This window comes from Anarrhichthys ocellatus, unplaced genomic scaffold (assembly GCF_004355925.1).
Source record: "Anarrhichthys ocellatus isolate YVR2014 unplaced genomic scaffold, GSC_Weel_1.0 scaffold33, whole genome shotgun sequence".
In the NCBI taxonomy this organism is placed as follows: Eukaryota; Metazoa; Chordata; class Actinopteri; order Perciformes; family Anarhichadidae; genus Anarrhichthys; species Anarrhichthys ocellatus.
Genome location: NW_022280063.1, coordinates 4,774,147 through 4,792,092, shown reverse-complemented (window position 1 = coordinate 4,792,092; position 17,946 = coordinate 4,774,147). Strand labels below are relative to the sequence as shown.

Genomic DNA, 17,946 nt, shown 5'->3' with positions numbered 1-17,946 from the left:
TATCTGTTACTATTCGTCTACTGGCGCACAGCTGTGTGTTATTCTTTGTACCCAATACAATTACTGTGAGATGTTTTGCTGTAAAACAAACTAAAACCAGTGGTTAGTTGTACTTTTTTGGAACAAATATCCCAATAAAAGTTAATTGAGCAAATATCATTTAAAATTATAATTACTCCTTTTTATGTTATCAAGAAAACAGTCTTATATGTAGACCAGGGGTCGGCAAACTTTTGGATATGAAGTGCCATTTACCTGAGCCTTTATATAGAGAGGAACTCAAGAATCTTGGCGAGTGGAGCTCGGAGAACAACCTGCTCGACATCAGTAAAACCAAAGAGTTGATTGTTGATTTTAGAAAATAAAAATAGCCGTAGACATACACCACTGACTACGTCAATGGAGCTGAGGGTGAGCCCATATACCAAGCATCTGTGATATTGGTGAGAAGAGGTGCCTGTGACCTTGATATGTGTGTGTAGGCATGCCGGCAAAGACTAAAAGTACACACAGTAAACTTCAGTTCACTGTAGCTTCCTGAGGCAGTACTCTAAAAGGGCCGTCAGATTGATCTACATCACATTTCAGACCCAGACACACTTTGACCAAACAACACATTACTATTACAATATTATGCAAAAGTGCTTATGCCTCGTCAGTATAATGCCTGAAATGCCCTCATCCACCTACCCACGTAGAACTGTTATTAGGGCTGGAAAGAACATTCTTTAACACATTTACACACACATTAACACAGATGTGCCTCTCATCACTCCCTAGATAAGGCCTTTAATGAGACACTTCACATTAAATCTGTTACGAAGGTAAAGCATTGTTGTGTTGAAATATACACGCATAGGTTGAAAGTTACAGGAACAGTATGTAGCACAAGTACATTGCAAATGTAATGCGCTTCACACCTCGTTTTATTAAAGTTACCCATTAGGTCAGATTAGCAATGTCAGGCACGTGGACAAGTATCTCAAAACCGGAGCAAATAAAAGCACAATTATCTGCATGGATAGATATGACAAGAGTGATGTCAGAAACACAACGCAGCGTGCTTGGATTTATGGAAGAGCCATTCTGAATTGTGAGAAAGAATTATGGCTGGAAGAGCAAGCAAGCGTCAATGCGCCAGATGTTTTCTTAATGGGATGCGTGTCGCAGAGGTGATTAAGTGTTGTTGTATCGTAATGCCCAGGGCCTTCAGCCTCGGATCATTTCGGGATTGGCATAATTTCCAGGTTGCTTTTGGAGAGTCTGAAAATATATATATTTTCCCCTTTGGTATTAGGAGGTTTTCTTAGTTTTGGCGGGTGTGAGATTTTATCATCACCATAAACAGTGGATGGAGAGGGAGTCGTTAAAATTAAGGACTCACAGAAGGATGACACTTTCTGTTCGGATTCTTCTAAATAAGATATAAGCACCTTGTCAGCTTTGGTTACTTTTCATTGTTGTGAGGCAACTTTAAAATGCTTTGAGCACCACAAACATAATTGTATTAATTAATATTGTATTGAGGTAGAGGCAGGGATTTCTCATAACCTGTGCAAATAAAACCATAAATGGCTAAATATTGAGGTAACTTTAGTGCTGGAAAGTAGATTTACTACAGTAGAATTGCTTGGTACTCCTACTTCACTTGAGTATTTACATTTGATGGTACTTTTTACAGGTGGAGCTTCTAGTTTACAAACATATAATCAGTTAATAAATGATGATGTATTGTTACTATCCTATTGTATAGGGAGTTCAAAATGTGCGCCATATCAACAAGTTACAAAATTGAAGTCCCACACATGTTAATACATCAATAATTAATATCCAATAATAGAATATAGACCAGTGCAATGCTGCATAAGAACAATATTTACTTTTGATATGTCCAGCTGTTGCCAATACTTGTGTATTTTTCTTTGAGTTGTCATAATGCATGACCTTTAGTTATAAGAGAGCATTTTCATAAGGTGATATTGCTCTTTTTACTTAAACTATTTGAATACTTCTTCCACCAGTGGGAAAGTGAGAAAATACTGTATGATTTTCTGTCATATATGGGTGTGCCAACCCTTTAAAATGGATTCTGGATCCAATATTACCTTTTTAAAACCCCCAATTGGAAGCTGAAATTACTTCAGATGATGAAAATGTTTCCGGAGCCCGAGAGCACACAGCGAGCCACTGAAAATGCACTGAGGAGCATCAAAAATGCATTGGTCTCAGTAAGGAAGACCAACCAGATCTCAATGCCACTAAAGTACAGTCTCACAGTCTCTTTCTGTCTGCAGAACCCTGGTAATGCGTTACCTTTGAAGAGCAATAAATGTGGGCTGTATCACAAATCACACGGATCCCGTCGTCTGCGTGTTATTTAGTTATTTATGCCTCGTGGAAAAATGGCTCTCCATTCCTTGCGAGCAGCACTTATTAGTGTCACATATGGAAGATTTCTTCCCCTCAGGTTGTCATGCCAATGTGAATGTGCAGTATGAGTTTTTAAATATGTTTGGCTGGAAGGGAAAGAGAAGTCTGTGGCGTGTGCAGAGGAATATATGTGTGAGAATTTGATCATTTGTTCGTGTGAAGGGTATCGGTCCGTGCATATTTCTGCGCCCAGAATCACTGCTTATTACATTATAGTACAAGTCATGCCTTTGTGATTTTCTAATGCAATTACAAGAGTTGTCGCGAGTGCGTCCAGACGCTTACAGCATGTGTGCGCTCATATAGTGCATGTACCTTTAAGCGGCTGAAGAAGAGCGTGTGTCTGCACGTGGTTCTCCACATTCTCGGCAAGGCCTTTCTGCAAGTTCCAGGGAATCTGTGCAAAAGTGAGACATGAGAAATGAAGGTTTAGCAGGAGAGGATGCCCAGACATGAAAGCCTGCCGTAATGGAGATAATAGGCTCTGGATCAATGAGTGGAGGCCAGTAAATTAATGGGCCCTCCTTGACACAAAGTCCATTTGTTAGTTTTGAAGCGTTGTGACAGTTAATTACTGAGGGTTGGCTTCAGTGGACCACTCCACTTAGGCCGCCTCAGAGAAGAAAAACATTTCCTGGTGTGTTGGGAGACAGAGAAGACAGCTTTAGATGCTGCGGTTAAAGTGTGTAGGTGTGCGCACGTGTGGGAATTTGCTTGTGTAGGTTTTTTGAGTGTGTAGGTTGCCTTTTTATGCCTGTGCTCAATCTATAGGTGCATCCAGACAACACAAATCTCCCTGTTTCCATAATTTTGCTTTGCCAAATAGATTGTAATGTGCCCAATCCAGTAAGTGTGACACCCTTCGTGTGCAGGTTGGGGTGGATGATTAGGCATCCAAAGCACAGGACTTTGACAACGGAGAAGTTTTGCTGCACAAATGTAGCCTTTAAAGGGGACACACGACACTTATTTTCAGGTTCATACTTGTATTTTGGGTTTCTGGTTGAACCTAAAAAAGTGCACTTTAAAAATTCTGAATTCGATATTTAGTGCATATCTACTTCCTCAACACAGCTCTCAACATGGCGACGGCTGAGCTAACAGCGCGCATGGGAGAAGTTTGCCTTCAGGGCTTTCTGCCAGAAAGGGTGTATTTTAACCCAAATCAAGATATTTTCCTAAAACATTACTAAACTGGTTTGTTGCCTAAACATAAGGAGATTTATGGCAGAAAGAGCTTTCTGACAAAAAGCCCTGTGGGCAAACTTCTCCCATGCGCGCCAGCAGCTCGCAGCTAACGGTGCTAGCACTGAAATGTACGGGAACAGTATTGATGGAGCGAACAGTGTTAACTATAATAGCTATAACAGCTGTAAAGAGCGTGCACATGCACTAAAAGGCTAGCGCGGCCTGTTCAGCTATTAAAAATTCATTCATTCTCTGTTCATGTAGCCATTACTTCACTATATCGCTCCATAGCTAACAGTTGTTTGCTGCTATATTAATACACTCAAGGTTTTATAGAGATCCTTACATGTTCAAAAAACACATTATCTTTTTCTCATACTGTCAAACGCTCATTTTAGTCTTTCTCCTTAAGCCCTCCTCCTGAACAAATACCTCAGTCCGCTCTGATTGGTTGGCGAAGATGGCACACCTTTGAAAAGGTAGTTCTCAAGCCGTGTGGAGAGATACTCAGATGGGCGGCAGTGTATCCTCGTGAATGTTTGCTGGCCAGTCCATATGAGTAGCAGCGTTGGTCGGCAGGTAAATCTATGAACCAGCAGACACGGTTTCCTTTTTCCACTTGCCAGATGTCTTTGTGTGATTGCGTTGGATGGGAGATTTGAGCTGATCTCTAATGAGATTGACCACAAACATCATCCCTGTATGATCTAATCTGTAGCATTTCATTCAGTCATTCAGCGTTTGGAGAATATTTCTCCTATACCTCTTTGTCTTCGGAAATGCTTTAGCCTCTTAAACGTCCTCCTCCATACTCCTAACAGTTTTTCACCCTCGGAGCTCTCTTAAAGGATAAGATGCTTTGTGAATAACTTTCATTTTTACCAGGATAGTCTTTATTGTAAGGGGTTGAAGAATGTTCTTAGAATTCTAACAATCGGGCCAATTACTCTGTTCCAGAGCCAGAATACATTAAGAAGAAAGACTACTTGCCACAGCTCTACACATTGTTGTAAGTTCACTTACGGAACTAACAGCTATTAAATCAAGTTATTCATTAAAAACCTCCATTTATATGTGTATTTTATAATGCACAAAGCCTTCAGGGGGTTTGTTTGGGAAAACATTAGTTGGCTGCTGTCACATACGATGGTGAGTACCTGCTATTCTCTGTCACAATATTCACTAATCTTCAAAGATAATTGTGCTGTCATTTGGTTTCCTTGCTTTGATGTTGATACTTTTAGAGCACCACATGAACACAGTCTCAAGAAGAAATGTGATTCAAAATGTCGAAAACATTCTCTCATCTCGTCTTTGTGCTCTACGGACAACAACCTCCTGTTTTCGTTTTTTGTAAAATATCACTAAAATTATTCCTAAAACTGTTTCCTAAATGCCAAGGTGCCATACCTAGAAAACCTGTGCGGTCTAGTCCGACAACTAGTTTTAGAAAATTGGTATTCATCTCCATGAATTCATTCCCCTTTTTCTTAAAAATAATGATAAAGTGGTAATTTGTATTCCAGGTGAGAAATAGTTTCGAAAGAATACTAATTACTTGTAGTTTTGTTATTGCCAGTAAAGGCACTGAAGGAGGTTATCTCTGCCTCAGCATACAGACCTAGTTTGTTTGTGTGAAGGTGTGTGTGTGTGTGTGTGTGTGTGTGTGTGTGTGTGTGCTGCAGTAGTTACGCTTTGACTCTTGAGTATATGACTTGAGTCTTTCTGGCATTTTCACAGTTGTGAAAAGCAACTTTTAAAAGTTTTACTTCAACCGATGAAATTCTAACCAAATAGTCCCAATTCTTTCATCAAAGCCACACTAACAAGATTCAGATTTTCTTTGTCGATTTTTTTATCTCCCTGCATCACATCACATGTGAGAGTAGCTGTTACATTTTCTTCAAATGGCAGACAACTTATTTCAATAAAACTCAAATGTCAAACCAAATTGAAAGACTGATTAAACGTTTGTCACGGTAATCTTGACAAAGAAAGCCTCCTCCTCTGTATCCACTGATAACCAAAAACTCAGTGGGATCAAAACATGGAACTGTCCTGAAGGTAAGCTGCCGTTACTGAAGCTTGTGCATAGCCCTAAAAGATATCATTATCTCTAGAGAGGTTATGTGTTTGGTCATGTGTGTGAGTGTGGGCGTCCAACAACACTTTACAGCACTGGCTGTATTCATTTAATCACACAATGCAGCAGTGGTTGTTGCAGACACACCTGATGGAGACTTTCACCTTTCATAGCTAAATTGGTCAATATATTAATGACTTAATAAACTCAGAAATACTTCACTGTGGAATCTGTGGGCATTTTTCATATTTTCAGACATTTAATAAACAAACAACCAAATTATTAACTAACTGCCCCCCTTATTTTTTACTTTACCTCTCTTCCGTATGCTCTGGAACCAACATACACAAATGATGCCACAAGCGCAAACTGGAGCACTTGAGAGAAATAGATTGGTGTCTGGAACACAACCTTGGAGAAAACCCAACAAAATTAGGTTAATCTTCTATTTATTGTCTGAAATAACAGACTACTGCCTGTATTTGCCTGAGGATAAGTATGTGTGTGTGTGTGTGAGAGATATAGTGTGAAAGAGATAGATCAAAACCAGATAGAAAACACTTCTCTAACTCTATTCAGTTTGAGCAAAAGCATGAGAAATCTGAAGAGAAGCTGAAGAGGGAGGAAGTGAAAATGAAAGGGAGAGTTGCAGGAAGAATTAAGGAGAACTCCACTCATTATTCAGCAGGCCCTTCAGATCTCAAACACTGTCAAGCCTCCTCTGTGTTCAGAGAGGCGAAAATAGGAGAAAATAAATTTTGAATACGATCATTCTTGAAAACAGAAACAAAAAAGAGAAGACCAGTCCTTGCCAATCAATAAAGTGACGTTTACGCTGTACTGATAGAGCTCTCATCTCTGTGAGACCGGCACATCCTTTGTTGATAACATGGTGTATTAGCCAGACACACGGTGGGCTATGTTGCCTTATGCTATTCAAAATGCAAAGAAACAGCTAGAAATATCTGTTGAAAATGTTCTTTACGTCCTTTAGTCTGTCAGTTTTATTATTTTCTATGATCTGAGGGTTTAATTATCTCAAAACAACAAACACCTACTGAGAAAAACTGTGAAAGTTGAATGCATTAGTGTAAATTAAAATAAATGATCTTTCGTCAAGTTAGAACCCTGCAAAAAGATGAACACAGTGAGTATAATTTGTTTCAAAATGCTGGTTTGTTGGCACTAACGGGTATATAATTCCATCAGCTGTTTGTTTTTTTTAAACAAAAATGGAATTTCACTTTTATATGTAACGGTGCTGCACCCTGGTTTCTCCCAATGGTGTACTTTTTTGTATTTATTGTTCTTTTTTAAGTGCTTTGCTTTTCTTAACTTTATATCATTGACGACTGTTTGTAAGCCAAGTTGCTCCACCAAATTGCCCACAACAGGCCCCCAAAGTTGCACATAATGTCATAAGACGGTTGATATACCATAAGCGTTTTGGACGCAACAAATTACATAGCAAAGCTATGCATAGCAAAACTTCTGATAACTTCGAAGTTGTCTTAATTACATGTTGAGCATTCATAGCTGGTTTGCTAACGTTAACCAATATTGAGCAATTACTATGGGTTTAATTCTGGTTTGCAGGGGATGTGAACTTGGCAGCTTCACTGTGAGAACAGGACTATACTGGAGGGATACACTGGCAGCTGCAAACACATGGAGATGTCTCTTAGTCCACTGTTGTGGCCAAATCAATTCTTTACATCTTGACTGGGGATCAATAAAAGAAACACAAGTCTGCATTTGACAGGCAACAGATTGGTGCTTTTGGGCAAAAGGGAGCAAACTTGCTGCCTTTTCAAACTCCCAAATCTCATAAAAAAAATTTTGATCTGGCTGCCGTAGCCTCAGATGAGTTCAAAACCAGGTTATATAGAACTATTAAGTCAAATGATAAGTTTCCCTCGAAGCCACTAGTGCACCAGCGTGCGAGTTAAATTTGAGTAGGGAGGACAGAGGCTATCAACACCAGGACAGCTTCCAGGTTAAACCACAAGACGGCTGTGAAGCGGCAACTCTCAAGTGAATGTCGAGCATTGAGTGATTTTACAAGGAGCAGTAGTGTGTGCAGCAGCAGCAGCAGCAGCAGCAGCAGCAGCAGCGCCATGGAGAGCCGCTCTCCTCCGAGTGCAAGCACTTGCCTGCTGAGCCGCTCACCGTCTCACAACACTGACTTTAAAACAGTGGCTTTTCGACAGCATCACTGGGTTACCCAGGGACAGGTTATCCATCTGCCCTTTTTAGCAAAGCAAAGTGCAGTTCTTCCTCTCTTGGCTTATCCCCTTGCTCAAGGTTTGAGTTTTATAGCTACTGAATAAAAGGGAGAGCTCATTTACTTTGCCAACACAGTTTTTCCAAAACCACTGGAAATTCAAACTCTAGGTTCTAAGTCTAAGATATCGTTACCCTTCTAGGTGTGATGAAGTACAGTCATTCCCATTCATGAAGTATTTGACATGTGTCTGTTTTCAATAACACACGCTTAAAACATGTAGCAATTAAAGGCATCGTGTCAGCTCAACTGTCTTTTTCCCCTGTGATTCAGCAATTAAAGATTGTGTTTGGACCTGTAATCAAGAGACTTGGTAGCGACCTTTACAGAGTTCAGACATGCTTGGAGGTCAGACTTACAATGAGCCACCCATTTATTCCAACAAAAAAAAAAAAGACATTAACATGGACTGCACAAATTAAATCCAGTCTTAATTGGTAATCTCCAAGACAGAAAGGATCCTCCTCTTCTTCTTATTTTATTCAACTTGTATCTGCTGGGAAGGTGCTTTCTTCTACAGCAATTTCCTTTTTTCAAGTGGAACTAATCAGAGACAAGACAGACGGCAAATTAGTAATAGTTATGTCTGAGATCCTTAAAAAATCAAAATCAAAACACATCCTTCTTGCCATAGTCCAAGACCATCCAGAATCAGAGAGTTTCACCTCGTCCCCATTCGTTTCATGTTTGACAGACAACCAGATGAGCGGACAGACAGAGAAAGTTGACTTGACGTGTATATGCTTATAATATTGAGGATACACAGTGTAAGCTTCTGTATTTCCTGAAGCGACACACAAGCGTCACACATATAACACTCACATTCATGTACACAGACGCACACACACACACACAGCAATTTGTTAAGGTGATTCACGAGTAGCAGTATTGGGAACTGATGACTCGTAGCAGCCCTGGTGTCATCCAAGTATCCTCCTTCTCCTCATTCAAAGCTTTAAACACACACACACACATACGCACATGAAAACACAGACTAACACAAACACCGGCCCAACCGTTCATATCCACCCATATGTTATCCATTTTCATTTGCAGAATTTATACCCTGCACTTGGCCTCCTGCTTTGAAATCCATAAGTTGATTCACAGCTGATGCAGCCCAGCATTGCTGTTGTTTTCCCCCCTTATGATTGGTGGTTTACAGGTTTATTACTCGGGTTTGACAGATCTTTCTGTGGGTCAGTGGGCTTATGACTGGATATACCGTAAATCCTCACTATGATTGACAGTGGATCATGACAGCGCTCTCTTTAGCCTTGATATAAACTTGCTGTTCGGATGTGAATAAAATGCTGTATAGGTAAAAGACATTTCTTATTTATTTTTTCAAAAATGCATGGATGTTAAACTGTAATTTAAAGGAGGATTTTGCCATTTTGGGAAATATGCTGAGTTGCTTTCATGCTCTGTTCAGACAATAGACTGTATATAGGAAGTGGATGTAGTCACCATGATGTCCAATATTGGTAGCCGAGCCTTGAAGCATACTTTACTTCATAGTCTATTTTACTCTAAATTGGACAATAACTTACTAAATGAACATCATGCTGTATTGAAGAAGACTTGAAACTAGCGGTTGACCATAAACTAAAAGCTAAATAACTATATATTAAGCTATTTTGTTGAGTTGCCTCTTGATGCTCCTGATGAGCTAAGTGCTGCAACTTTGCAAGTTCTTGGCAAACGGCAGCTGGGCAGAGTGACTTCCTGGAGTCTCTGCTGGTCTCACAGTAACAAGACCCTAGTATTTAAGCTAAGCCAATTGCCTCCTGGCTCTGGCTCCATAGTTTTTGTCAAACCTCCTCAAACTTGTAGCAAGAACGGGTGCAACCGTGCTTTCCAAAATGTCAAACTTTAATTTAAGCTGAATTCCTGGAAAGTATATCAGCAGAATATTATCCCCTGGGTCATGGAAGGAAAAACTTCGGTAGAAAAAGACGTATGCATCAATTTCAAATGGATCTCCTTTGTGACTCGGAGTAAGAAGAAAAGTGAGATTGACTGCGAAATAGAATCAGGCTTTTTAGTACACTGTTGTGGTGAGCTGTGAGCTGAGCCTCAAGATGAAGCTCTCATTAACTATCAATCTCAGTTTCATCCCTCACCATAAGTCAAGAGTTGTGGATCGCGACCCGAAGAATGACATTTTGAATGTTTCGGATTTCATTTTCTTCGAGTTGTCTTGGTTCATCCTCAGGGACTTTTGAAAAAAAAGGCCAAATGAGGTGGGGCAGGCATCCGATCGGCATGCTACCTCCCTAAAGATGTATTCTGGGCATGTTCAGCTGGAAGAAGACTACGAGGCAGAACCAGAACACGCTGGAGGGATTACATATCTGATCTTGCCTCGGACAGCCTCAAGAACCCCCTAGGATCTACTTTATCCACAGTTAAGAAATGTGGAAGCAAGGTCTCAAGAGCCTGCACTAGCCCCACTGCTACAGGTATTACCAGTTAGATAGGACTTTGTGAACATTGTTGTTCAATCTAGTTCAGCATTAAAAAAAACTTAATTTATGTTTGAATTTAATAGACTAACGCTATTACACTGTACCTTAATGACAACAGTTCATACCATACAGTACATTGCCTAATGGGCTCCGGTTGGTTGAAGGCAACACATAAAAGAAGTGGAGTGGATAGAGGTAATGAGTCGGGCAGCCCTGGGCTCCAGAGGAGGGGACACATAAAGTCTGAGATTGATAGAGTTTTTTAATGTGTCCAGAGTCACATCTTGTTAAGGGCTCCTATAATTCCTATCAGTGCCTGTGGGATAGTATCACTTCCTAAAATCAAACTTCAGGTTTATGACTTTGGGAGAAGGGTCAGAATAGGACATCATGGCCATCCGTCCGTTCGTGCATCTGTTCGTGCATCTGTTCGTGCATCCATCCATCCATCCATGCATGCATGCATGCATGCGTTCGTGTGTCCATCCATCCATCCATCCATCCAGTCATGCATCCATCCATTTTGTTTCTGCTTATCCCGGGCTGTGTAGCTTTGTTGACTTAAAAACTCTAGCTGTTCTAGAACATTTGTATTCATTAACATAAAAGTGTGCCTTCAAAAGACAGCGATATCTGGAACATATGCCACCTTTTTCTTCATCAGTAGCCCGCTATACACATCCACACATATGCATTTTAGCAGAAGCGGCTGTAATTGTGATTTTACATCTATTTTTTGAAAAAGGACAAACTATAGGGCATATCTGCTACCTCAGGGGGTAAGAGACTGGGGTCGAAAGGGAACACCGCACAAGTAGAGTACAAAACAAGTGATGAACAGGCACTAATCTCAAACAACCTCAGGTCTAGTATTTGCATTCGGGAATTTACTCTGAATGTATGTGTGTTTGTACGCTCTAATAACACACACACACACATACACAATAAAATGTCACTGTTAATGGGTTTTTTTCAACTTTTTTTTACTGTGACATTTCAAATTCTTTGGAAAGGCAAGACCAGTTTGCCCCAGGGTGGTGCAGAGAAGAGCGAAACCAGCCTCAGTATTGTTTGCATTTTTAATTGCTAATTTGATAGCGAGGGACAAGATTAGATTTGGGTTTTAATTTTCCAAAGGAAGAGGAAATTGTTTGGAGCTTGTGCACCCCAGCAAGGAATTCGGCTCTGCCATTCTTTGTCGTTGGTTTTCTGAGCTGCAATAACTGAGCAACAACAAATGACTCAGCAGAACAGAGGGCATTGTGGGAGGGAAGGGAAGAGAGCTGCGATGCAGAATGAAGCTTTCGTTTCAAACTTCAATTCACAGTATTTCCCTCCATTTGAATCAATATGAGTTAGAAAGGGCAAACTAAATACTGAGAAAAGTTAACAAAAGAGCAACAACTCAAATCAAATTCTGGATCTTGTCTTATTTGCGACAATTCCACAATAATTCTGCTGTTCAACAAGAAAGAAAACACATCAAAGTCTGACTCTCTGTGAGTCTGCAGAGCCAACTGAGCACCAACCGTTCACCAACTCCACCAGACCGCATGCAGGGGGGGATGAAAACAATTTGAACAAAACAGTTTCAATCACAAGTGGTCATCTATTTGTCTGTCTCCTCATGAGTCGAGCAGAGCCCCAGTATTTAAAAAAATGGGTATGAGTAGGGGGGGGTGTTGGACATCAACACATAGCATATCTTTTAGACATATTGTCAGGGCAAAAGCTTTACAGTCATAAAGAAGGCATGCTGTACTGATATCTTAAATCTTACTTTAAATGTAATTATAATCTGGTTGAGGATGTACAGCTGAAAAAGGAGTATGTCACAGCAGGCCATGGCAATGAAACAAGAGTTGAGGCCACACAACACGATCTGAGTCGGATTACTTGATAACGGAAACAGTAGTAATTAGAAAAGTTTCATAACAAACCGTGATGAGAAAGCTGTTTTAAAATCTCATCTCAAACATGAAATCAGGATGTTGCATCAGGAAAGACCAAACTGATTATTTTACCACTACCTGGGATGCTTTGAAGTTATCTCATTTTGTGAGGAGCAGAATTGGCAGGCATATTAACATCTTAAACTTGTTATGTGTGGTTGCCAGATAAGCGCCCACATTGCATGAAATATGAACATGTAAAGCTCACAGGGAGCGTGATGAATGCACGGTGTGGATATTAGTTTCCCCATACCAATGTGTTCATTACTGTTGAATTATTCTCTACTGTTGCTTTATGAGCACCGTTTGGGATTTGGGATGTCCCTCCTACCAATAAACCTGTGTACACCTGCAGGGTAAACTCTAATCATTGTCAGTGTAGACCCTGATAAATATGTTCTGGTATTTATAGCACGTTAAAGTAGGGTGATGTCAAAATAAGGCTGCCCCAATCAATATTTGTATCAAAACAATGGTTCAAAATACATTTAATGATTTTAATTTTGTTGCATGTATCGACAAGCTCACTAGAAAATCATCATTTTGTATTGACATTTAGTTTTTGCCTTTATTGGATACATGATAGTAGAGAGTCTGACAGTAAAGGAGACGAACAAGAGGGGAACAACATGCAACAAAGGTCCCAGGCTGGAATTGAGCCATGGGCATTGCCGTAGTGTATGTGCTCCATAACCACAAAGTGTGTGAGTAATATTTCAGTTCAATGTGTTGGTTGTATGGTCATTACTGTTATTATTCACTCTGACTCTATAATAAAGTTGATATGGTTAAAAAGTTACCAATTTGCAGCAGACATGACGCAACATTAGGATTCATTTGGAGTCGTGTTACAACCATCAGGCAAAAGTCGAATATTCACACTCCTTTTAGATTTGTTTTGGTCTTCCGCCTCGCCTCTCCTCATATATTTCTGTGTACTTTGTCAAAACAAAAAAGTCCATTAAAGAGTGTATGACAGCTATGCCAAAGTAATTTGCCTCAAATCATTACTACATGCCTCATGCGCGTGTCCGTGAGCATGAAGCAACGCACCAGTCGTCTGGGAGCACGCAAAGGGCCTTTTGTACAGTCTCTTCTCTGTTCGTAGCATGCGTTCGATTACAGTTTCCGTGTGATAATACTAACAAGCCCTCAAAGTTTGCACAAATGCTGTGAGACGGGCTTCTTATATAAAAGTGTCATATCTCCTGAGCAGTTTTTACTGTTGCAACTGTGACAAATTTGGTGGTGTCATCTGGAGAACATGTGGCGCTGTAGCAGCATCCCTAACTACAAATCAAAGAACATCTATCCGTCTGTCTGTGTGTGTGTGTGTGTGTGTCTGTGTGTGTGTGTGTGTGTGTGTGTGTGTGTGTGTGTGTGCGTGCGTGTGTGTGTGTGTGTGTGTGTGTGTGCGTGCGTGCTTTTCATATCTTGGGAAACTTCTATTTGATCTACTCAACATTTGGCGGGTGTTTTGCTGTGGACCAAATGACAAGCAGTGTCAAAGTTGGCGCATTTGGACATGCGAAACGTTCAATATTAATGAAGTTTGAATACACAAGTGACCAGCGCTCTGTGCAACAGAGGGTGCGGGGCTTCAGGGTTCTGCGGACTGAGCCAGGCACGTCGTCCGCAACAGCCTTTACAGGCCATGGCTCATTGACTGCAGATTACTTTTGCTGCTGTTTGCTGGATATACTAAAGGTTACAATGGGACTCTTCTTCACTTCCCTTGAGTCAACGAGCGATGAGAAAGAAAAAGAGAGACGAGGAAAGACAACAAGGGGGCCAGGACAGAAAGAAATGAATGAATCCTCTGGCTCCAAAAACAGAGATGCCACAGTGGTTACCCTTGAGACAGGAGGGGAGAGGTCAACAAGAGGAAGGCAGTTACTCAAAGACCTATCAGGTGTTTCAAAGTCAGATGTAAGTTGAAGAATTTCTGTTCACTAAATTTCAACAAAACCTCAGAGGTTTACATGATACAAAATTAGCTTAGGCCCGTTGCAGATCTGGCCCAGCCTGGCAGAACAGACGGCATGCTAATGTTCAACATCCAGAACAACAATGCCTCTGAAGAATTTTCCCTGGATCACTGGCGCTTTATGAATAGCAAGGCATTGAAGTAGAACCTGAGTGAGGGAAGACAAAGAGGCAAGTGAAAAGAAAGATAAAGATAGACAGTGATACAAAGTGTAATAAGGTCAGAAAGTTGCACTCATCAAGAGTCATACAGAGTTTTGAAGGTGGATTACCTAACCGTTCAATGTGGATCCAGACCTTACAGTGAGGCAGGTAGAAAACATTGCTTCGACTGGAAAAGTGTAATCAGACCCCAAACATAGATATAGTAAAGGCATATAGTACAAGCAATAGTGTTGCTCTTTTCTAACCGTGGCTTTAAAAGCAGAGATATGGACAGAAAGACAGACAAAAGAGCAAGAGTGGTTAAATAAAACTAGGCTACAGAGACAGTCAGGCACAAGGAAACAAAGCCGGGTATGCTGGCAGATAGAAAATGCACCAGAAAAGAAGCGTAACGGAAAAACACAAAGAACAGAAAAACATCATCCATTAAGTGCTGATGCAAACACGTACTCCAATAAGTCCTCTGCCATCGATTTCACAGCCAGAGAGAATTTGTGTTCGATGGGTACGTTTTCCAGCGTGACCATTCACTGTGACTCTCAGCTAGGGTGAATCAATTAAAGTTGGGACAAAAAAATTGAAATCTCATTTAATTTTGCCAGACCAACTCCCTCAGCAGAAAGTTGTGTCAAAGAAAGCAAAGGTTTGAAAGTAAGGAAGGGAGGAATCAACAAAGGAATGAAGGGAGTTGGAAACAAGGGGGAGATGCAAAAAAATAAAGAAATAGGAAGAAGATAAGTGGGAATGGAAAACAAAGAGTCTGAGTAATATTCAAGTGGCTTCTCTTGATTGATGTCATATGTGTCCCCAGTAATGTCTGTAGTTTGTGAGGAGAATAGATGCTGTGAATAATAAAAGAAAAAGAATGAGCATCATTAACCAGAATCAGTTTTTTTATAATAATAATTTATGCAAGGCAAGGTATCATTATGCAGTTTCTCCAGTGCAGATGTGATACATTCTACTCCCAAAAAAACGATGTGATCTCTGTGTCAAACAGCCCAAAGGCTGAAATTGCAGTTAGTGTGGGATTTCCACATTTTTCAGTTCAAAAAGGTGTGCATCTCTCCTTTGTTTATGTATTTAATGGCGTTGCATTATGTATTATAATCAGAAGCAGAATTACATTAAAGCTCACTGAATTTTCGGGAGGCACGAAAACTTCTCAGACTCTTCATTTGTTCACCAAAAAACAAATAAAGAGTAGATAAAGAGCACAGAGAGCGAGAAGTTGTTTGCTTATAATTTGAACTTGATGTTTAATGTACTGTAAATGTTTGGTGTATTGCGGATTATGTTTAAATCCCTTCTTAAATCCCCATGTTGTTTGATGATTTATCTTAGTTTTAATTATTAGTCAATAATTAGGTCCACACCTCAGTAAAAGTTCTGGAGTCCAAATTACCATTTCTTTTTTCCAATTTGATATTTTCAGAAAAATCCCCTCACTGAACTCTGCTCACTGAGCTCGCAGCATTTGCCTGGAAGGCAGTTAGGAGCTGATTGCATAATGAGCAGCTGCTTCTGTAAATCAGTACATTTTCAACGTACTGATTAAGGAAACGTTTGTAAATTTTCAAATTGACTGATTAAGGAAATTTTAGTGTATTTTGAAATGGTTCAGAGAAAAACTAGAAGAAGAAAAAGGAGGAGGTGTAAGACAAGGTCATATGTGACACTCAGAAAACAGAAAACTTAAGAAAATATGTATGGCAGATTGACAAAATGTCAGAGAGACAGAGTAATACTGAGAAGGACGAAAAATGAAGCCAGAGAAGACGGGTCAAACACAAGGAGACGAGAAAAGAAAAGCACTCGGGTGAGAGACTAGTAAACAAAAGCAGAAATGAACCGACAGAGAGTAATAGATCAAGCAAAGAAGCACAACATTGAGAGAGGATGGAAAAACCAGAGCTCTAAGAGAGGCTGAGGGTAGGAGAAAGATGGAGAAAAGAGAAGGTGTTAAACAGCCGCCTGCGGTTGGATATGAGCCATTTTAATTTGTCAGTCGGTGTTCAAGTAATGGAGCTGATGGATGATACCCAAGGGACCGCTAACTGTAATAACTTCAACCCAGAGAAACTCAGACACACACTTTTTATACAGGTCTATCGTCACCTCATGAGACATCAGCGTCAGGAGCTTCGGTTTGAAGACCCGATGATGCCCTGTGACCCATCAGCAGAGCAGAATCTGCTCACATACAGCAACATCCATCAAGAGTAAATTGAAATGCCTTTTCTGTGACGTCTGTGTATCAACTTCAGTGGAAGTGCACCGCCGCATACTCCTTAGCTACTGAACACAAGCAAGTCTCTAAAGTCTCAGAGGCCACACACAAAGCAATAACAGGACATTCACCCCATCCCAGCGTCATCTACATCTGTGCTGTTTTGGCAGTAACTAAATAATGAGTGGAATATTGTGAGTGTTATAAATAATTTGATTTTCCTTTGCTCGCTTGGATAGTATTGTAAGACAGTGCAGTACCAATACCAGTACCCTCAATGTGATGTCCAAACCACTGGATTACTAAACTTGATGTCCATCATGTGAATGGCGGCTGTGTGTATGTCCCACTGGCTACCCTTTTGGCACCACACTGCACAGTCCTCATACAGCGTTTTCCGCTGATAACGCCCTCCTCAAACAGTGTAAAAAAAAAAAGTAAATAAAAGTGTCACGGTTCTACATGCATTATTACAAAAAGAAAGGTTTTGTTCAAATGCTTTTCCATAGAAGAAAGAAGGAACATTTGGGGTAAAAATTGGGGTAAAGATTGCAAACAAAACAAATGTTTACTTGTTTTGCTGGAGGCTGGTTTGCAATTTTGGCATGTTTTGTTTGTAAAAATGCCACAATCATGGCTAAAACACAGAACATTAATCGAAAACAAGACTCAAAAATGTATTAAAATGTAGAAATTTAACAAAGATTTGGGATTTTTGATTTCTCAAAAGGCCACAAAATAAACAACACAAACACAAATCTGCATTTTAGAATTGGTTGGGCTCCCTACAACAATTAGCTGCAGTGTTGCTAGGAGCCAGAGAGTACAAGCCACTGATAGCACACACCTTTATCGTTTTTATTTGCATGTTCCTTCAGCTGTCACTCATTCATTAGTGTTTTAAAAAAAACTTGAAGTATTTCACTTGAATTCTGAGTCCCTTTTTTTCACTGACACAACTGTCTTTTAAGAGGAAATATTACACGAGAGGAGTGAGTTAAGGGTTGCTCTGCATCAGTCATACGTGCAGTTTGCTGGTTTGACAGCAGGAGCCAATTACTGAATGACGTGCAGACTTGTTTGACTTGGTGGTAGTAGGACGGGAAGTTTCAGTATGAAAAATGTGCTTCGAAATCACAGCTTGTCAGAAGCTCATT

The 17,946-nt window shown here is 40.2% G+C and overlaps 1 protein-coding gene across 7 annotated transcripts in view; it reads right to left on the bottom strand.

Annotated features, from left to right (window-relative positions):
* grm8a (glutamate receptor, metabotropic 8a) overlaps positions 1 to 17,946 on the bottom strand; it is a 246,472-nt gene that overhangs the window by 15,111 nt on the left and 213,415 nt on the right. For 6 of the 7 annotated variants that reach the window (XM_031865639.1, XM_031865642.1, XM_031865643.1 and 3 more), the window contains one exon: positions 2,746 to 2,827. In XM_031865639.1, the coding sequence (XP_031721499.1) occupies positions 2,746 to 2,827 (82 nt within the window). Of the gene's footprint in view, positions 1 to 2,365; positions 2,828 to 17,946 lie in introns of those variants that run through there. The other variant, XM_031865644.1, reaches the window with a different exon arrangement.